General features: G+C 43.7%; 1 protein-coding gene across 2 annotated transcripts in view; it reads left to right on the top strand.

Moving 5' to 3' along the window:
• TSPAN5 (tetraspanin 5) overlaps positions 1-22,434 on the top strand; it is a 180,184-nt gene that overhangs the window by 131,152 nt on the left and 26,598 nt on the right. For both annotated transcript variants that reach the window (XM_025385120.1, XM_025385121.1), the window contains exon 2: positions 13,015-13,065. In XM_025385120.1, the coding sequence (XP_025240905.1) occupies positions 13,015-13,065 (51 nt within the window). The remainder of the gene's footprint in view (positions 1-13,014; positions 13,066-22,434) is intronic.

Raw genomic sequence — 22,434 nt, 5'->3', positions numbered from 1 at the left:
TGAATGGCTGATCTGCGCTGCCTTCTAAAGGCAGTGCAGGTGCCAGATGACACAGCCATAACTGCAGCATTGTATCTCTGTTATTTTAACTGATGGGTAAAAGGTGGTATTTTAATTTATCCTGTATCTATGCAACATATTCTTTTCCAGATGTCTTCCCTGTGTTTGACAATCACAGTCTTGTGACATTGCAGCGGGAGTTATTAACCATTTACACTTGAGGAGACTATCATTCAGTGACTTGACCAAGGTCACACACAGTTACTCTGCAGCTCACCACTACACCTGGGGGCTCCTGACTCCCCATCTGATGGCCGTTGGAACACATTGTGTAACTCTGCCTCCTTTTTGTCTCCTACATAAGGTAAAGGGTATTTCTAGATATTACAGAGGTGCCCCCAGGCCAGTCCTGAGTTCCTTCTTGGCAGTTTCCATGCCTCCCAACTCATCTTACCCAGCCACATCATGCACAGTGTCTGGTGGTCATGATGGACTCATTTGAATCGAGAGAAGTTACTTTTTCAAATGCTTTCTTGTTGCTCTATATTTTAATGTCCACTTAATGGAACACAGTCTCCACTGTTGCCACCCCTTTGCTTAGTAGAGCTGGCCCCTTTCTCTCCTTAATGCATAATTGCTCTGTGGGCTTTGGTGTCACCTCTTTCTTGGTTTCCTACTGCTCTTTTGTCTAATTCTTCTGAATCTCCCCTTTGGGTCCCCTCTGTGCACTGCCACAAAAATCTTCATGCTCTCTAAGACAATGCCTTGATTCTCTTTCCTCCAGACTGTTCGTGGCCTTAGTGATAACCACAATCAGTTATTTATTGAGCCAGGCATGTGCCAGGCACCTTTTCATGTGCCACATACTTTCAGCACATGCATTATCTCATTTAGTCTTCACAATGACCCCACGACATAGATTCCATTTATCTCTGTGTTTTGTAGAGGAAGAAATAGAGGACTGACAAGTTAAATTACTTGTCTAAGGTCACAGAGCCAGTAAGTGGTGGAACCTGAATGCTAAGCTAAGTTTGACTCTGAAGCCAACTGCTGTCCATCCCCCAAATTTCCTTGTGCAAGAGTCAGGATCTTTCCACATCAGTGTCTGACATCTGTCTTGGTAGTAATGCCTAAAACTGAAATTTCTCTCAAAATATTCTCCACTTCTAGTATTCCTAACTTTGTAAGTGACACCAAAAGCCTGCCAAGTTGTTTAAGCTAAAAACTGGGACGTTTTCTTAGACTGCACTCTTTTCTTCACCTCCCAGGACATTCCCCTTCATCCATTCATTTTTTTCCTTTCCTTTTCTCTTGTTTTTCCTTTCCTTTCCTTTCCTTTCTAACAGACTCACCGTCTCACTCAGGCTAGAATGCAGTGACGTGATCATACCTCAGTGTAACCTTGAACTCCTGGGCTCAAGCAATCCTCCCACCTCAGCTTCCCGAGTAGCTGTGACCACAGACACATACCACCACGCCTGGCTGATTTTTTAAATTTTATTTTTATATTTATTTTTTATTTTCACTGTGTTGCCCAGGCTGGTCTCAAACTCCTGGACTCAAGCAGTCCTCCCACATTGGCCTCCCAAAGTGCTGGGACTACAGGCTGAGCCATTGCACCTGGACCTAAAGGCCCATCGTTTTAAGCTTGCACCCTGCTGCTTCCTGCCACTGAGTCCATAGAGTCTCTGCCTTTTCATCTGCTGTTTCCATCTTGCTGCGGCTGCCTCTTCCTTTTTCAGCTGGTGTCATTCTCACCAAATTAGTAGCCTCCCAATTTGTCTTGCTACCTGCAGTCTCATCTCTCTTCAATTCATTCTTTGTACTGTGCTGGAATGATGTTTCTGAAATGCAAATCTGATAACTATTTTGCTTAAAATCCTTGGTTGGCTTCCCATGGCTTGCTGGTCCCTTGGTACCCATAACACATACAGCCATGCTGATCAGGCCCCCACTTAGCCCTTCTAGCCCAGAGGTTCTCAAACTTTACCACATGTCACAATTACCTGCAGGGCTTGTTAATAAGACAGAACTTGCTGGGCTCCGCCCCCAGAGTTTCTGATGCAGTAGGTCTGGAGCTGCCTCAGAATTTGCATTTCTGACAAGTTCCCTGGTGCTACCACTGGTGTGGGGACCATAGCCTGCCTGGTGCCTTGTCTGGCTCTCTCTGCTCCAGCCCTGGAACCACATGCCGGTTCCTGAAGGGACATGCTGTTTCAGGCTTTGATCCTTTTGGATAAGCTGTTGCCTCTACAGGAGATAGTCTTTCTATTGCCTTCTCTTTAAAATACCGTTCAAGTGTCACTTCCTAGGAAGCTTCCTCTGACCCCTGCAGTGATCTCGTAGTTTCTGTGGCAACCCGTGTGCATCTCTAGGAATGCTCCACTTCTGTAATTGAGTTGTCATTTATGTATCTCCCACCCACTCCCACCAGAACATTAGCTCTTTAAGAAAAGATATCTATTTTCTTCTTCACCCTTCTATCCCTGGCACCTAGCATGGTGGCTGGTATATACTGCAGATATTCATTAAATAAATGGAATGATATAATCCTGCTTTTACCTTAAAAAAAATAATTCCATTTTGGATTTTATTTGTGTTCACCTTTATCATACCTTATTTTTAAATGTCAAGATAGGCTGAGCGTGGTGTGGCTCATGCCTGTAATCTCAACACTTTGGGAAAGCTAAGCGGGGAAGATCACTTGAGCCTAGGAAAAGTTAAAAAAAAAAAAGTCAAGATGTTTCAACATAAAAACAGTGTGCATCTGACAGTATTAAACGTTAGAAGCTGCCATTAGAGAGAGCTTATAGCTCAACTCTCTAATGCAAACAGCAGTTTATTCCTACAAAGGCTGATGTTTGTCTATAGATAACTTACTTCTCATGCCTCTGATTTGAAGTGCTTGAGTAATTCCTCAGTCCTTCTCAGCCTTCAGAACATTTCTCTGGTATGTTTTTCAGCCTTGGATTTATCTAATCAGGGCGTTACAGATGGAATAGTGCAAGCCGTTCTTTTACTGAGACAAGCAAAGATTAGTGGGCTGTAAACTTGCAGCCTCCATGTTTCCATCCAAAAGAGGATGTCTCATCCCTCACTTTCCCTTTTACGTGCCTGCATTGCCTGGGTAATTTCCAAGAAGAGTATCAGTTTGATTGCTTGCACAGCCCTCCCTTTTCTCCCCTCCCCATCTCAGATGACTAGTTCCTGCCAAAATGTCAAGCTCCAAACCCTAACAAAGGAGTTTCCAAACAAGACTGTCCCTGGATTGTAGACATTTCTTCAAGGGGTGCCCCGGCCTTCTTCTGGTGTAGTGCAAGTTCAAAGGCAAAGAGCCCTTTCATCCTCTGGGAAAACAGAGAACACAGTTCCAAAAATGCTTGGATACCTCCAAAGAGACCTCCTCCCCTGCCTCACCCCTTTCCCAGGCTCTGCTGTGTGGTGTTTTTCAGGAACCATTGGATTTTAGCCATATCATTCTGTTTCCATAATTCAACAAGCAAGCAGCGGGCAGCTCTTTCCTGCAGGTGGATGTGTGGCTGAATTATGTATTCCTCACACAGCAAGTAACAACGTCTTGTCCAGTAGTTCAGAACAACTGGTATCTCCATTCAGTTATTTGGAAAGAAATTTCCCTCTGCCAGAGCACGATTAGTCTCTGAGCACCATCAGTCTCATGCCTGTTTTGCATGTCTTGTAGTTCACTGTAAGCCTGTCACAGGATTAAAGCATGAAAGCAATTAATCTGGTCTCTCATTTATGTCTTTGGACTAGTCTTAATCTGTTTTGTGGTGTTGCTACAATAGAATACCTGAGACTGGGTGATTTATAAAGAAGAGACTTAGCTCACGGTTCTGCAGGCTGGGAAGTTCAAGAGCATGGCCCTGGTTTCTGGCAAGGGCTTCCGTGCTGCATCATAACATGCCAGAGATGCACAAAGGGGAGACAGACACATGCAAAGAGGGATCAAACAGGAGAAGGAACCTCACTTAATGCCAGCCAACTCTTCTGGGAAATAATTCATTCCGAGAGAACTAATCCAGTCTCAGGAGAGCGAGAACTCACTACTGTAAATACAAGTGTTCAGTTACCTCTAGAATAACTGCAAGCCATTCATGAGAGCTCTGCCCCCATGACCCAAACACCTCCCGCTAAGCCCCACCTTCTGACGCCACCACATTGGGGATCAAATTTCAACGTGCATTTTGGTGAGGGCAGACAAACCATGTCTAAATGATAGCAGTACACTTTTGGCTGCATGTAACAGAAAGCCCCCAAAGTAGCTTTAGCTAAGATGAGAGGCACTTACTTAAAATAGGAGCCCAGGGGATTGCATGGAACCCAGCACAAGGAGTGCAGCCACAGGTCCCAGGATAAGAATCCGGAAGCAGTCAGGAACATAAGCTTCTTTGGGTCTCTTTTCTACTGTCTATGTCTACATAATATCCCCCAGTCTATTCTAGCATGAGGAAGGTTGACAAAAATCACTTTATCCAATACCAGACGCTTGGGAAAAGGGAGACTCTGGCCCAGCCTGGTATTCATTGGAACAGCTTTTCCTGAGTCATGTGTCTGACCCTAATGACTCATCTGTCCAGAGAGTGGGAGAAGGCCCATTCTCCACAAATATGCCTACAGGAGCCCCCGATGGGGCAGGGCCAGTTTTCATAAAGGGGGATGTGGATGGAGGAGCTAACTCGATTAATATTGGTTGTTATTTGTATCCCACATTCTTCTGAAAGGATTCTGTAAAAAATAGGTACAATGAAACCAAACCCATTCACATAGGATATCATGCAAAAACCAGGAGCAATAAGGTTAGGGAGAAGAAAGATGCATCTAAAAGCCCTGATGGAGAGAAACTTCTTTAATGCAGAAATTAAATTAATCAAAATTAGTGGATTTAAAAATTAGTGGACTAAGACTAGTCACCCAGAATTCATGAACTAGGTTGCTAAGAAAAGAAATGGAAAAGATGTAAAATTAAGTACCATATGAATATCTGACTAGAGTGTGTTAGTTTCTTTTAAACGCATGGGATACTGTATACATTTTTCCTGGAAGGACCCTCAAGCTGAAATTGAGGAGAGGATGAATGGGAGGCCGGATGCTGCCACTTCCTATGAACACATGCTCTCTGGTTAGCACAGGCCACATCACTGATCCCTGTTATCTGATCCCAGGTCACATCACTCTTTCATAATCCTCTGTGTTTGGGTGTGTGTATGTGTAAATGTCAAATAAGAGCACATGCAGCGAGTGATACCGAAGTTCAGGGGAGGGAGAGAGAGAGAGAGAGAGAGTCTCTGATCACTGTGAACTAGTATATTTTCTTGTACTTGGAGGAGGCAGGATGTTCAATATGAAAGCTGCATTTCATATTGAACAGTTGTAGATGGCAGGGATGGAGGGGCAGGTTGAGAAACGTGTCAGGAAAGAGGCAGGAACTGATGTTAATGAAAATACTGTGCCAAGCACTCAGTGCTTACATCGTCACATCAACACACACAATTGCTTTGTGCAGTTCTGAGGTGCCCTTCTTGTCTCCATGTGACAGGTAAGGACACCAGAGCTCTAGGAATTCAAGAAACCCTCCAGTGATTGATTGTCTCAGGTGAAACCAGAGTCCTCACCACAGCTGCAAAGCCCGACCCAGCCTGGTTCCTATCATCCTCTGTTGTGGCTGCGCCTCCAGACTTTCCCTGGAATGCTGTTCCCCCGACACCCACCGTTCACTCCTTCACGTCTTTTGTGTTTTTGCTTATATGTCACTTTCTTAGTGAAGACCTCCCTTGTTTTCTCTACTTCCGTATTGTAGTGTCTCCTCTGTCTTCTGCCACATGACAAGCCTCTGACACTGATCTCTTTCCACAGCATTTCCCATTTTTAAAAATTCCCTGCATCTACTCACTTATGTTTCTTTATATTGCCTTTCTCTTCCAGCGCACTTCAACTAGAATGTCTACCCCAGAAGACCAGTCACTTTGTTTTGTTTCCCAGTTTGTCCAAAGCCCCTAGATGACCTCCTTGCTCGTGGCAGATGATCAATAAATATTTGCCAAATGAACGAAGACCCTTTCCCAAGATCATGAAACTACGAAGCACTGGAGTCAGGGTTCAGCAGGCAGGGTGCACTCGGGCCACACTGAAAGGAGGCCATCAGGACTAAGTGACGTGAGAGATGGTGACCCTGGCCCGGATGGGACATGTCCTGTTTACAGTTTGAGCTTTATCAGTCACGCCATCTTACCATGAGGACTCCGGACAGTTTGAATGCACAAACTGGGACATGGAGACCCAGTGAGAAAACTGGGATTGACTTTGTGCATATTGAATTTTCCACCAGCCCACAGTTACTCCTTTGACATGTCCAGAATTGTGCCCAGAGGTTTTTTATTCCTGAAACAAGTCCCTCCTCTATAAAGACACTTATTTTGTTATTATAAGTATTTAGCACATTTGTGTGGACCCCTGCTAAAACTGGAGTGTTGTTCAGACTAAAGTGTCAGAAAATATATAATAGAAAGTACAGGTGCTGCAGTTTCAGGAAAATACATCTTTCCTAATGGCACTTCCCCCCTTCCCTCCTTTTTGTGCCAACTTTTTAAATGCATTTCTCCTGTTTATTCAGGCAGAGATTAAAACTTTCTTAAAGACTTCATCAGAATGTTGGGTTTTTTTCCATTCATTGTTATTTAGGATGATATTTTTGCGACTCCAATTTAGGTGAGAAGATTAACTCGATCTTTATTTTCCTCTATCATATTTACCTTGTGTGCTGTTATTTTGAATCTGTTCACAGGATCCTGGGCAGATGCCATCGACGTAATTGCTGTATTTTTAAGCAAAGAGGATTTAAAGTGTCAATTTAAGAATTGTCTGGGAGCTTGATGTATACCATATATGTATATAAACTTTTTATGAATAAAAGCAGGGGTGTTGGAATTATATGTAGATTTTAAAATAATTTATTTTTAAAAAGTATACAAACTGAAATTTATTTCAGAGAGAATTCAGATAGCAGCCAAAATACCCAGAGAAGAAAACTGCCCTTCAGAAGTGCCACTAGATCAAGCTAGTTATGAAATTGGCACCTGAGAATAACTTCTGTCAGAGAGGATGTAAGTCTTCGGAATTTTGAAGAGCCATAGTCTCTGTAGAAGATGCCAGAAATGTAGGCATTATCCTTAACACCTCCTTTTCCTTCCCCTTTCTCCCACCCCCACTGAAAATGTCAGTTTTACTTCTCAGTAGCTCTCAATTCCATCCATTTCATCATGTTTCAGCCCGGGACGTGATCAGATCTTGCCTGTATTACCAAAGTCACCTCCTTTTGGTCCCTGTAGATCCACTCAGACTCTAATCTTTTCTGCGGCCCAGATCCTCATTTTTCCCAGATCTGCAAAGACCTGCCTGCCTAATCCACCCCTGCTCACCACACATAGCTGGCCTTTAAATGGCTTCCTGGCACTTGTAGGGGAATGACTGGATTCCTTAAGGTGGGCTACAAGGCCTGCATGGGCTGATCCATGCTCGTGTCTCTAATTGCAAACCTGCTGTACCTTCCCCACTTCCCCCATTCTCTGTGCACCAGCCATACCAATTGCCTTTTAGACCTGTTTACTTGTCATGCTTTTCTCTCCACTGGGACTTTGTACATTCTCTGCCTGAAACACTCTTCCTCCTTTCTTTGCTCATTAACTCCTTCTCATCCTTTGGACTCCCTGTGCGCATTTCTCACTCAGGGAAAACTTCAGATGCCCTTCCGGGTCAAATCCCCCTGTTACAGTTTCTTTGGCCTTATTTGTTTCTCCTTTGTAGCACCATCAGGAATGATTTTACATTTTACTCTTTATTTGATGGCTGTCTCTCTCTCTCTTACTGGACTGTATGCTCATTGTAGGCAGGAACTGTTTCTGTTTTCTTACCTTCGTTTATCCCAAGAGAAAAGTAGTGTCTAGTACAAAATAGGAACTGAAGAATATTTGTTGCAGATTATAAATGAATGGATGAATGACTTCTTGAAGTATCCATTTTTATACCAGTTAGAATAATGCACTGTACTAATTTCAAAATGTTGGAGGTTCAGCAAGGATGAAAACCACCAGATAGGGAGGAAAGGATCTTCCTCTTGTAGAACTCAGAGAAAAGTGGGGCAGATGTGTCCCTCCAGAATTAACTAATCACCCTCATCACACCCTGGGGCCATTTTCCTCTCCAGCTGTTCCCAAGGGTCAACTCTGCTGCCTCTCCTTCCACTGTCAGCCTGCTCGAGGGCCGTTCTCACTCCCAGGTGGGAGAAACGTACCTTTGATGCCTAGAAATTAAAAGAGTAATTTAGAGTCTTAGGGCATGAGTTTCATTATAGTTCTCCATCCCTGAGCTTGCTCTATGGACAAACATTCTATGCGTATTAGGAAAGTATAATAGTTTTGATCTTGGGCTAAGGATTGAGATTTTCTGAGCAATGTAGCTCAGGCACCTTTATGATCTTGGGAGAAATACTTAAAATTCTTTTTTTTTTTCTTTTTTGTTTGAGATGGAGTCTCACTCTGTCACTAGGCTGTAGTTCAGTGGCACGATCTCGGCTTACTGCAACCTCCGCCTCCCAGGTTCAAGTGATTCTCCTGCCTCAGCCTCCCAAGTAGCTGGGACTACAGGCGCGCACCAACACGTCCAGCTAATTTTTGTATTTTTAGTAGAGACAGGGTTTCACCACGTTGGCCAGGATGGTCTTGATCTCTTGATGTGGTGATCTGCCCACCTTGGCCTCCCAAAGTGCTGGAATTACAGGCGTGAACCACCGCACCTGACTTTAAAAGTTCTAAGTCTCAGTTTCCTTATCTATAAAATGGGGATTAAAACAATATCTAGTGCCTGGGATATTGTTGTGGGATACTTTGTACCAACATTATTCTATAAAAATATAATGCAAACCACTTATGTAGTTTATGTTTTCCATAGCTATCTTTAAAAGGTGTAATGAAATTAATTTTAATGTATCTTATTTGACCCAGAATATCCAAAATGTTATCACGTCAACATGAAATCAATAATAAATATTAGTGAGATATTTTACATTCTTTTTATTCATATTAAGTTTTCAAAATTCAGCCTGCACTTTACACTTAACGGCACAGCTCAGTTGGAAACAATAGTCATGTGCCACGTAATGATGTTTCAGTTAACAACCAACTGCATGTACAGTGGTGGTCCCATAAGATTTTTATACTGTGTTTTTACTATGCCTTTTCTATGTTTAGATATGTTTGGATGCCAGATACTTACCATTGTATTACAGTTGCCTACACTATTCAGTACAGTGACATGCAGTATAGGTTTGTAGCCTAGGAACAATAGGCTATACCATATAACCTAGGTGCGTAGTAGGCTATACCATCTAGGCTTGTGTAAGTACACTATGATGTTTGCATGACTACACATTTCTCAGAACATATTCCCTTTATTAAGCAACACGTGGCTGTAGTTTAGCCATACTTAGCATTCAACAAATGCTGGCAAGGTTATTGTTATTTATTTTAAAACATCAAAATTTGGGTTGACAAACATTTGTACTGCACATTTGCGTATATTGCCATGTGGGAAGATGCCTCAGATAAGATGCCTCAGATACATTTTTTTCTATTTCAAAAGAGTAAGGGGTTGACTTTAAGAGTTCTCAGCTATTTCCTGCACGTGGGCCTCCCTGGGTTTCAGAATGAGGTCAGTTTGGTGGTTTATGGTCGTCTTTTCTTTGGGAGGTGGGAAGGGAAACTGAATGTGCCTCAAGTATTGCGTGCCTGTCTCTGTTTTTGGCTCTTCTCTGTTTAATTATTTGGAACTGGAACAACTTGATTTTAAAACAAAACATATGGTCTGAGAGTAATTGGGAGGACATTTGCTAGTGATGTAGCACTGAAGGTATGTATCAAGTTGAGGCCCAGGCTTGCACCACTTGCTTGCTTAGGTATTGAGTATTTTCCTTCACTTCAAATTGTGTTCTTTCCCAGTTCTTAAACCCTTGTTTGGAAAGTCACAGTGAAAGCAGGAAATACAGGAGCAAGATTGTAAAGGAAATTGTGAGTCTTCTTTAAATCCCCTACTTTTTTTCTCTCTCCTCTTTATGGAAAACCATTGGTTTCCAAGCTATTTATATGGCTCGTGAATGAAAAAAGTTGTCTCAGAGTGCCAAGAGGAGAGAGGAAAACTTTATTTAAAAAGGAGAATGTGGACCCACCATTGAATTTCTCTGTTCTTCTGCTTAACTCCATTGCTGACACCAAAGTAGGGAACAGAAGTTCCACAGCCAATGCTTATGTGAAGGCAAGATTGTTGTCTCTCTTTACCTTTTCCACACCCCTTTGCTTGCTGGGGGAGGAATATATGATATGCTGATCATGTACCATGTAATTCCAGCCTGAATGCCTCAACTTTTTATATCATGGGGGCAAAGGGGAATTTATCAGGACTGGTAAGAATATGTATTTCTCTCGTTCAAGTCTCTGCTCCTCTACTTAGAAGCTGTGTGCCTCTGAGCAAGTTATTTAAACTCTCTAAGCCTCATTTTCCTCTTTCCTAAAAAGGGGATAATAATAGCGCCTATTTCAGAGTAAAACTGTTGTGACGCTTAACAGAGACATTGCACACAAAGCACTAAGCGCAATGCCTGGAAAGTAATAAAAACAATTCTTAGCGATCAGGCACAGGTCTTCGGCAGGAACGTGTCCACCCCATCAGCAGTGGGAGGGACAGTGAATACTGCATCAGGGAAAATAACCAAACATTTATCCATGAGGAGCTTCAGCATTGGAAAGTCAGCCATTTCACAGGGTTGTGTTTGATGTCAGTGCGTTGAAGTCAAAGCCTTAACTCTGTGCTTCTGTGCTTCCTAGGTCTCATGGGAGCCTGGACACTCACTTGTCAGTGGTCGTTCTCTTTTGCCTGGCACCTATAAATATGAGAAGAACATGCTGAATTGTTTTATTTTTGTACTACAGAGCCCTAAGTACCTTTGAGTCATTTGGGGATTCACTTGTTTAGGATCTGAAATGTAAAATGAAATAGCACTCCGACCAGGGCTGAGCATGATTTTTCTGTTGGGATAGTGAAACGAGAAATTTTTCTGAACACTTTCCAAGGAGTCCGCTATAAGAGCAAGGGGTAGGAAGAAAGGGGTCTTCAGTTCTTGCCAAATCAAGGACATGCTTTTCTGTATAGGGCTCAGATTGTATTGTGTGTTGCCTTGCTTCAATGTCAGATGAGTGTCCAGAGCTTTGGGAAGGTCTGCTTTTGAAAACACCACTATGTTTTCGGAGTAGCTGGTTGTCTTTTGTCAGTCCCCTTTTCTTTCTGCTCTGCCATCTGTCCAAGTCCCATTTGGATTTATTAGTCATTGCTTACAAAGTATCAGGAACTCCCTGCTGAGAACCATGAAACCCTCGCCCAGTGGGCAGGTCTCAGATTTCCCTGGAACTGTAAAAAATAACCCCTCTCGCTCATGTTTTTCTTGCATACCCCTCTCAGTGGACCACTTTCTCCACATTAACTTAATCAAGATGTTAGTAAAATAAACAGTGTGCTGCCATCAGACTGAAACTTCTTGTCTCTTTTCAGTGTTCAGAAAGGAAATAGAGAGTTGCTATTGATAATAAACATGAAGCATATCTTTACTCATGGCCAATTACACACAGTCCTGATCACTGAATTTTTAGTGGGTGGACAGCCCTGTACAATGTGTCATCAAGTCTGTGTCACCCCAGTTACAAAACACTCCACTGTTTTCTATATCAAGGGGGAGAAAACAAATTATGAGATACCATGGATTTTAAGATACATCCCAATTTCAGATGTGTTCAAATGTGGGGAAAATATGTGTATCTTATAGCAGATGGAATACAGTGAGAATTAATTAAAATGGAAAGCCCTAGGCCGGGAGTGGTGGCTCACACCTATAATCCCAGCACTTAGCGAGGCCGAGGCGGGAGGATTGCTTGAGCCCAGGAGTGTGAGACTAGCCTGGGCAATATAGTGAGACCTTGTCTCTACAAATAATTAAAAAATTAGCCAGGCATGGTGGCTTGCACCTATGGTCCCAACTACTCGGAAGGCTGAGGCAGGAGGATCACTTAAGCCTGGGTAGTTGAGGCTGCAGTGAACTGTGATCGAGCCACTGCTCTCCAGCCTGTGCGACAGAGTAAAACGCCATTTCAAAAGAAAAAGAAAAAGAAAAACAGTAAAATGGAAAGTCCTCCTGGTTATCACCTGTTCCTCTCCTGGCATCCCCCCAGTCCTCAACACAGCTAATTGACAGAATGGTGAGAGGTGTGGGTATGTATGAGATGTGCCTCTGCCTTGGGGCTGAATGTGTAGCTCAGTCCCATGTGTTGTATACTCTGTGTATATATGAAGTTGTGGAACTGAGTTGAAACCAAGAAGGGTGGTGGGAGGTCCTCTGAACTAAAATTTACACAATCGAAGTTTCTGAAAACAGAACTTAGGAATTTTCTTTGCGTTACATTGATAAGATTCTTGTTACTTTTTGAAGGCATGATCAAAGAGGGACATCTGAGGCTCTGCATGCTCCTCCCTGACCTGACCCGTTTGTAATGGCTCAGTGCTGAAGAGAACATGCCACCTCTTCTAAGTTCATGCCTCTGCTTATCCGTTTTCCAGTGACCGCAGGCCTCAGATCCATGGGGAATCTGTTTCCTCCCCTACCCTAAAAGGCAGCATATTAAATGTTATTGATAATTTCATTGTATTCAGGATTCTACCTAATTATTATTCTTCATAATCTGAATGACTTCTAACCAACTGTGTGTCTCCAGCCCTAGTGCTGTAAAAATTTTAAGCAGAGGGATTATGGTATTTATTTTCCTGGTAAAGATGAGTGCCCACACTTTAGGAAAAGCTATTTCCCAGCCAGGTAAAGCGACAAAAGAATTGATTGAAAAATTTCTTCTTTATATTAGCGGCATTTTCCCTTATATTTACACTGCTTTCTTTCTTTTTCAGTTTTTGGGAATAACGTTTCTTGGAATTGGACTGTGGGCATGGAATGAAAAAGTAAGTTGAATATGAAAATGCACACATTGTGGTTGTTAGAGGCTGCACACCATATTATGTATTATCCCTGTTTCTCTTTGACAGCCACAGAGTATAAACATGGCTCTTTAACGAGAAAAAGTGTTGGTGGAAGATTAATGTCATATTCTCAAAGACACTTTAGGAATTGTGCCTAAATTGATGACTGCATCAGAATAATTACTGAAGTAACAATACAAGTGCTCAACAGAGAATGTACCTTGGAATTTGATCAGTTAGCCAAAGATCGATGTTCCTATGGGATATTTTCTCACTCAGGCACAAGAATTCCAGTAATGATTATAAATATCACTAAACCACCTGTAGCCTTTTTTTCTCTTCTGCTTTTTCTCTTTAACCCTTTGGAATATAACAAGCCATAAAAAACGATTTTTTTAGTATGTTACACGATAAACTATTAGCATGTGGATTGAAGGAAGTGGGATATAACTTCATGTTTGAGTATCAGATACACTCATCGCTAATGTAAATAATGGCTGCTGGTGGCAAGTATTAAGAAATATACAGTTTATGATAAAATACGGTATAATAAAAGGGAAATCTGGAAATACAGAGTAATCTACGTGACAGTGAAGATACAGTGTTCTGGGCAGTTTCTGCTCTAAGAAATACACTCATGCAGACATCGCCTGTGTCCATACCTCTCTTCCCATCGCACCTTCCGATTTTTCTCTACAGCTTCCCCTACTGAGGCCACCACTGGAATTCAGCAATGAATATAAACCGCCCTCCCCTTTTTCCTTCCTTCTTTGCAAATGAAATCACCTGCAGCATTTTATCTATCCTTGTATCTGGCTATACACAAAAGCTTTATTATCTCCCACCCTAAGGGCAAGGGGATGGATAGACTGGTTAAAAGTTGCCATAAACTAAAATTTAGCTTAAATTTTCCCAGAAGACCATTCTTTGATCCCATAGGTATTTCACCCTCTAGTCTGACCCTGGTCTGAAGCTGAGAGTTCCTTTGAAGTGGTAAGTGCATTAAGAAAGGAGAGAAAAACTGGGAAGGTCCAGTGAACAAAAGCCCCTCAGAGGCCAGTAGGCATTTCCACAACTGAAATAATGTTCGGACAGACCACATAAAACAAAACTCAAAGCAAATCCTGAGTTTTGCAAATGAACCATCCTGTATTTATTTACAGAATTCTTCTACAGAATGTAAAATGTTTTATGGAAAATGAACCACTTCTTAGCAACAAGAGTAACTGGGGCTACCTGGAGTTTTGAGGCAGGGCAGTAATTACGTATGAGATGAGACAAATTAAGCTCCCAAAACCGAGATAATTTCATCTCTAGAAACTTTTACATTGAATAACAGTTGGTCTTGTCTTGGATTATGGTTACCTTTTGCCTCAAGCCTATTGTGAGCTTGGAAATTTGTGGAATCTGGGAAGTTGGTTAGATGCCAGATAACATAGCTTTTTATAACTCCTTCAATAAGAGTCCATTTCTATCTGCTTTGAAAAAATGCTGGAAGGCATTAAATGAACTAATTGTCTGTTCTAGCAATAAACAGCAGTTGGTAATTTTGAAGTTTTTTTAATTTTCTCTTTATGAAATATAATTATCTTTTTGTTTCATCAGTTGCCTCAAATGCCTCTTCTCTGATAAAATCACAAACTTCTAAAACTGGCAGTGTCATACAAATATCAGAGCAAGGGGATGTTGTGGTCTTTAGGGAGGGATGAAATAGCAGTTCCTTTTTTGTAAGGGCCACCATCAGCCAATAGAAGATTTCTCTTGAGATCCGAAGTTAACCTGGCCAAGGTTACCCACCTCTGTGTAGCAGAACTCCATAAGCAGGGAGCAAATAGAGGCAGCAGAGGGTGAAGCTGGTGTTAGCCATGGACTAGCCCAGTTTGGTGAGTGCTGGCCATGTGGGGCCTGAGTGTGGGGAATACAATGAGGGATGCAGAGTCCCTGTCTCATGGAGCTTGCATTCTATTGGGTCACTAACGAAAAGCAGTCACTGCCCAAGTATGTTTGTCCAGGTACTGGTGAGTGCTGGCAGGAAACATCAGGTTAGAGAGTGGTGGGAAAAGGAGTCTTTTAGATGAAGTAGTTGCTAACAGCCTGTCTGAGGAGGTGGCATTGGAGCAGAGACCTGGATGAAGGAAGAAGGATCTGCAGGGTACCGGGGGAAGAACATTCTAGGAAGAGGGAATAGCAAGTGCTGTGGCCCTGAGGCAGGGACTTTGGTGACTCCAGGGAACAGCAGGAAGGCCAGTAGGCCTGGAAGGGAGAGAGCAAGGACAAGAAGAGGTGGGGTGTGTTGCCAGACAGAGGCTGGACTGGGCAGAGCCCTACAAGAAGTTTGGATGTATTCTAGGTACAAGAGGAAGCCACTGGAGCATTCTGAAAAGTCTAATAAAACTTTTGTTTTAAGACCACTCTAGTTGCTGGGTGGGAAAAGAGCACAGCTTTGCGGCTTTGCTATGGACTGAATGTTTGTGTCTCCCCACCTTGCCAAATTAATTTGCTGAGGCCCTCATCCCCAATGTGATGATATTTGGAGGTGAAGCTTTAGGGGCGAGGTAATTAGGTCATGAGGGCGGAACCATCATGAATAGGATTATTAATGCCCTTCTGATAACAGAAGAGACAAGAGAGATTATTTCTCCGTCTGCCAGGCAAGGACATAACCAGGAAGAAAGCCCTCACTAGACACCGAATCTGCTAGCACCTTGATCATGGACTTCCCAGCATCCAGAACTATGAGAAGCAGATGTTTGTTGTTTGAGTCACCCAGTCTGTGATCCGTGTTATACAGCCGACTAAGACAGGGGTAAACAGACCTGAGTTCAAATACTGGCTCCTCCACTATTTGAGATGTGTGGAACCCACACATCTCATCTGTGTGATGTTGGCCAACTGAGTTAACTTCTCTGAGATGCCCTTTCCTTGTTTGGCAATAGGTATACTATTCTCACCTTATAGGATTGTTGTGAAGATTAAATGAGACCTCCCTCAACACAGTGTCTGCTGTGAGGCAGATGCCCACTGGAGACATGGCTTCCTCCCCTGGACACATGACCATAGGCTGTCCACTCTTAATATGGGGCAAGAACGCAAAGGTATTTTTGAAAGCAGCCTCAAATTTTGGGAGAGTTTCAGACTCCAATCTATGGACCAGAGAATTGGTTTTGTTTTGTGGTCTCTTGAGGAGGATGTAAAGTGTATTGATCTCCTTGGTAACTGCAGTGACTGCTCTCTCAAAGCCCTTTGGGTTAATTTCTGAGTTGGGCCAGGCCTCTGCTGGAGTGAGTTTTCAAGGTGTACCCCAGCCTGGTAGACAGTGTGGTGGACACTGTGCACCTGCTGAGCTGACACCACCAGCCCATGAATCAGTACATCCCCCAGACCCAGATGTGGCAACATTTACTTATAAGAGGCCTGGAGGGTAAATCCCCAAACCAGATCATAGCTGGAAGGATGAGATTTCCACTAGAAGAAACACATTTTCTTAACAGATAGGACTTTCAACATATTCATGTGAAGTACAGAAGCATTGAAAGCAAAAATGATTACCCCACACTTAATATCAGTCTGAGTTTTAAACCTAGGGCTAATATTGCAGTTCAACATTAAACATAATAATTTAAAGAATTCATTTTGTCTGACTTTTAAATCAACTGTAAAGATGCAAAGGATGACTGTCTCCGGGGAAGCCGATTTATGTGCAATTGTTCAGTGATCATAGGATCTGCTGTTTGGAAGGAACATTAATAATTATGTGACATGAATCACCTCCACAACATCCTTGACAACATCCAGTGATAGTCAGCTCATTCATTCAAATAACATTTATTGAGCACATAGCATGGGCAGGGCTTGTGCTGAATTCTAGGGAAATGTGGATGAAGTGTCATAGTTTCAGTCCTCATGGAGTTTATCCAGTTGTAGGAAGGGTATGTGCATATACATAAAATAATACATTGCAATAAATGCTACTTAGGGGTATATATATGTTTAATGGTTCCCACAGCAAAGTGCTTACCATTTCCATCTCTTTAGGTTGCCCTTCCTGTTGGAAAGACCTTCGTTCCACCAAATTAGAATCATGTCCCACTAGTTTTCACTCACTGATTCTGGATCTACCCTGTTGGATCCCACAGAATAAGTCTTTCCACATGTTAACCTGGGAAGTATGTCAGGGTGAGGTCCTGGTTCCTTCTGAGTTTCCAGGCTAAACATCTGCTTCTCTCTAGGTGGTCCTTGCAGGATGTGGGCTGGAACCCTTGTCCATTTTGTTGGTGCTCATCTGGCCCCCCTCTGGTGTGTTTTCTGCACCATGGAGAGGAAGCTTTAGGGGCTGTAGAGTGTGTGGCTGGATTGCGTCCTTTCTCCCCTGATCAGTCTAGCTTGGGATCCACTGTAGATTACAGTGTCTGCAGCTCACTGAGAATCCCAAGTTGGTTGCAGACCCAACTGGTTACCCCATCCACCCCACCTATGGCTGATTTTCAGAGGCAGTCGCAGGATTCCACGATGACACAGTGATATTTCAGCCCACCTGTCCACCTGCTGAGATCACTCCAGAGCCTCCATCTAGCATCTTCCCCATTCCGCCCAGCTTGGTTTCAGCTGTACATTTTGATCAACCTCCTCTCTCTATTCCTTCTGCTAAGGCAGACTGTCCATTTGCCCCACCATGCCACCTGGGAAGATTCTGATTCAGTAGGTCCAGGATAGACACTGGGATGCTCTATTTTAACAAACCTCCTAGATTGTTTTGACTGCAGTCAAGTTTAGTTATCATTGATAAAAGCCAGTGATATGTCGTTGAGCAGGCCAAGGACAGAGCCCAGTGACATGTCACTAGAAATTTCCTTTGGGGTTGACACTTATTCACTTATGTGTGCCCTTGGGTGTCATCAGTCAAGCAGTTTCTAATCCATCTACTTGTCATTACATCAGACTATATTTCTGTGTCTTGTCTTTGTAGATAGATGGTATCTTTCACTTTTTCACTGATTAACTGGCCTAGGCACTTAACTGAACCTAACACTTTCTTATCGAACCCATGCTGGGTCCTGAAGCACATCATTTTCTCATCCAGGTACTTGGGAACCTTTATCAGCAAAGCAAGGACTAAGGCATAATGCATCCCTCCTCAATTCTAGAAGCATTTTCCTCACTTGGCTTCCAGGATATCACACTCTCCTGGTTTCCATACCTCGCAGGTGGTGCCTTCTCACATGGGTTTGCTAGTTCCACCTCATTTCCCTGACCTCTAAATTTTGGAGTGCCCAAGGCTCAGTCTGAGCCTTCACTCATCTTAAGAAATCTCATCTAGACTTGGAGCTTTACATGCCATCTGTCACTGATGACGTCCAAATTAATATTTTTGCTTCCAACCTCATCTGAATTCTAGACTCGCATAGCCAGTAGCCTACCCAGCATCCACACTTAAATGCCTAGTGGGCTTCTGAAACTTAACACATTCAAAACAACACACCTGATTGTCGTGCCCTCCCAACCTGCTCTTCCCAATTGCAGTAAAGAAACAACTCCAGTCTTCTACTTGCTCATTCCCGACACGCTGCTTTCTTTTCTCCTCATACCACATTCAGCCCATCAGCAAATACTGTCTTTGAAACTATATTGAAAATCTGATTTCTTCTACCACCTCCGCTGTTATACCCTGGTCTAAGTGGCCACCACATCTTGCCTGCATTTGTGCAGAAGCCTTCCAATTATCTCCCTGCCTCTGCTCTTGCACCCCAATCCTCACCCTAGGGCTGTTTCCATGAAGCAGCTGGAGCGATCCTTTGGAAATGTAAGACAGATCCTGTTACTTCTCTGCTTCTAGCCCTCCAGTGAGCTTATCTTCTCATTCAAAGCCATATATGGTGCCCATGGCCTGTGTGACATTTGCTTTCATACTGTGTCCTTCCTCACTGTGTCCTCTGATCCTACTTATCAACTTACTATTCCTCCCGCATCCTAAAAATACCCCACCACCCCAGGGCCTTTGCACTTGCCCCTGCTGGGCATGCTGTTCCCCAGAAAACCACATCAGTGCTGTCTTTTACTTCCTGGTTTCTTCTCAAATGTCACCTTTGACCCAACCCTTTCTTCCCCTTCCTTGTGTTTTTCCATCTCATGGGACTCATCACTTAGATGCTAACAAGTTTACTGCCTGGACTTTTGTTTACCCCTACACTCCAGTATCTAGAATGTTAGATGGCACGTAGCAAGTATTCAAGAGGTATTACTTATGAAAGAATGAATGAGCAAGTGAGCAATGACAGCATTCTTTAAAACACTGGCTCTATCATGGAGTTATAGAAGTCAGTACTTGCCTCACATCTCCAGTAAGCATACTATATTAGCGATACTTACAGAATAAAAGGAGGTAAACACGTGTGGTTTCCAGAGTCTGACTTGAGAATAATACGGGGTTAGAAACAAAATACATATATTGTCTATATCAGAAAAGAAAAAAATTACTTCTGTTGCAAAAGTGGAAATCTATATACGATTATCTCATTTCATGGAAAAATTAGGGATGCCTTCCTTTTCCATTTTGCCCAACTCTTATGCTTATTACTTAGTTCTTAAGTGGGAGCAAGAGGGAGAGTGATCACTCACAATTAGAAGTAAAGGTATTGGGGCAAGGGAGAACTCAGCTTTTCAGAGGAGGGAAAACGCCTTTCCCTGATCCTTAGTGTGAATTGAATGTTCCCATTCTGCCCCTGCCTCCCTAATACAGCACCTAGCCCACTAGGCAGAGCAGATACCTACTCCTGGCTTATCTGGCCTGGAAACTCCTTGAGGACAGGAGCCTGTCTTTGCCCTTTATTCTCAGTTCCTAGCACAGTGCCTCCTACACAATGGATGCCCAGAAACTGTTTGTGACTACGCCAATGAGAATATGCAAAAAGAGCTTTATACATTGTAAAATGCTACACTGGAAAAAAATACTGCTTTTTATAAAGGAGTTGCATTTGCACTTCCCTGACTTCTGGATCCCCTTGAGTTAAGTTTAAGAGAATGACATTCTGTTTCATAGGCAGGAAACCAAAGCGCAGAGATGTTAAACTGGAATTCTGGCCCTCTCCCTCCCAGTCCTCTGGCCGGTCCGCCATCATCCTCCACTGCACTCACTAGGCTGGGTTCTCTAGGATTGGGTGAAAGGAAAGAGCTGGTGCCCATTGCTGATCCCAGTAGGGAGAATGGGAAATTAGAGGAGCTCTAGCCGCCATATTGCTTTTCTCCTTGGCTTTGCTTTGCTGTAGATAATGATTCTTCTTCCTGGAGGGTTTTTCCCAGCCCACAGTCTGATTTTAGGTCTCAATGCAGAACCCTCCAGTTCTTCCTGTCACAATTATACAGGAGACTCATCTTGGAAAGCCTTTGCTTATTTGCCCAGAAAGGAAAACTCAGTGAAATTCATTGATTCAGGAATGTCAGAGCAGTACAGGCCAGTTTCTATAGCCGGAGGGAGGCAATAGGGGAAAATGGTTACTCCAATGACTTGAGCAGAAAAAAAAATGGATTTCTTAGCATTGAAACTTATTTAAGGAGACATTTCTGAGATGCTGAAAATACTTCTAGAAGACTTGGTTTTATCGACTGAAAGTAGATTGCGATTGTCTTCCTCAATTATCCCAGTGATTCCCTCAAGTTCTCTGCTGTATCTAAAGAGCTGGAAACCGGCCAGGCACGGTGGCTCACGCCTGGAATCCCAGCACTTTGGGAGACTGAGGCAGGCGGATCATAAGGTCAGGAGATCGAGACCATCCTGGCTAACACGGCGAAACCCCGTCTCTACTAAAAATACAAAAAAATCAGCCGAGTGTGGTCGCGGACGCCTGTAGTCCCAGCTGCTGGGGAGGCTGAGGCAGGGTGTGAACCCAGGAGGCGGAGCTTGCAATGAGCCGAGATCGCACCACTGCACTCCAGCCTTGGCGACAGAGCGAGACCCCGTCTCAAAAAAAAAAAAACAAAAAAGAGCTGGAAACCAAACAGCTTATGGTCAGTACCTGGAAGCTATGTGATCTGATGTGTTCTAATCAGTAATGTTTCACACACACATGAAGTATATGGGAAGAAAATTTAATGTTTCTCTGTGTATTCCCCTTTAAACTGTATTCAGTGGTATTTCTCAGGGATGCCAATTTAGTTGGGTCAAAATTTCAATGACTTTGTTGTTCACTCTCAGATATCACAGTCCTCCTCTCACTGTGAGGCACAGATCCAGGCCCAGTGATTAGACAGGCTGGATAATAAAACTCCAAACCTAACTTTGCATTAAAATGTGCTCCCTGCCAAACCCATGTGCCTTGGCCCCTGAGGAGGGGAGGGAACATGGGCCCTTGCCCTCTGTATCCTCCTACTGGCCCCTGGCCCTCCCCAGATGCCTCTGCCCACCGCCTGCCCGGGCAGAAGCTGGGGTGGGCTGTGCTCTCTGGGCCTGGTGGAAGTTAAAGAGGAGGATGTTCTGGTCTTTGTGAAGGTCCCCTGCTGAGTCCCTGTGCCTAGTGGTTTCCTTGAGCTTGGTGGCTGTCTCAATTCTAGGTGACCGCCTGGCAGCCCTGCTCGTACCTGGCCACCTTTCCCAGCCAGTGCACCTCTGAGCTCTGCCCTCTGAGGTCACTTCTTCACATACCTGCGGGCAGTCCTATGTGACAGCGTCCAGGATGACCTCAGGCCACCTCTTCCATGCTGCCCCCGTGTTCTCTCCGGGACATACTCATCTGGGAGCGAGGTCAGTCCCCCCAGAACAGCCCGTGCCTGTCCTCGCCTGCCTCTGATACCAGAGCAGCCGGCCGGCCCTTCTCTCTGCCAGGGCAGGAGGCAGCAGCCCACAGGCCCTTCCTAGGCAGAGTCGGGCCCTAATGGCTGTGTGGGTAAAGTGCAGAGAACTACTTCAGAGCTCCCGGGAGGTGCCCTTGGAACTCCTCCTGAGGTTTAGGGTGAGAAAGAGGCTGTCCACACCCCACCCCGAGGCCCCCGGCAGTGCTGTCACAGCACAGCAACTACTTCTCCAGAGAAACCTTGCCTCCCCTCTCAGTCCTCCTCTGACCCCTTTGTCCCTGCCATATTTCACCGAGGCACACAAAAGAAAGATGTCCTTTGCCGGTGGTGGTGGAGGTGGGGTGTGGAGGGGAGGTCTTGTCTCCTACTCACTTTGGTTTTCAGATAGTGATCAGTGAAATTGGAGGCAAGAATGTTATAACACCATATTGTGTATTTTTCTTAAAATTTTGGAAACACATGTATGATGTTACGTTGGAAATAAGAATCCTCCTGCCCGCTGCTACCCCATCTTCCTGCAGTAGATCACAGGGAATGGTGTGAACCCTGCTCTGGGGTCAGGTGGCC

Source organism: Theropithecus gelada, chromosome 5 (genome assembly GCF_003255815.1).
Source record: "Theropithecus gelada isolate Dixy chromosome 5, Tgel_1.0, whole genome shotgun sequence".
Lineage (NCBI taxonomy): Eukaryota > Metazoa > Chordata > Mammalia > Primates > Cercopithecidae > Theropithecus > Theropithecus gelada.
This window is presented reverse-complemented; position numbering and strand designations above follow the sequence as displayed.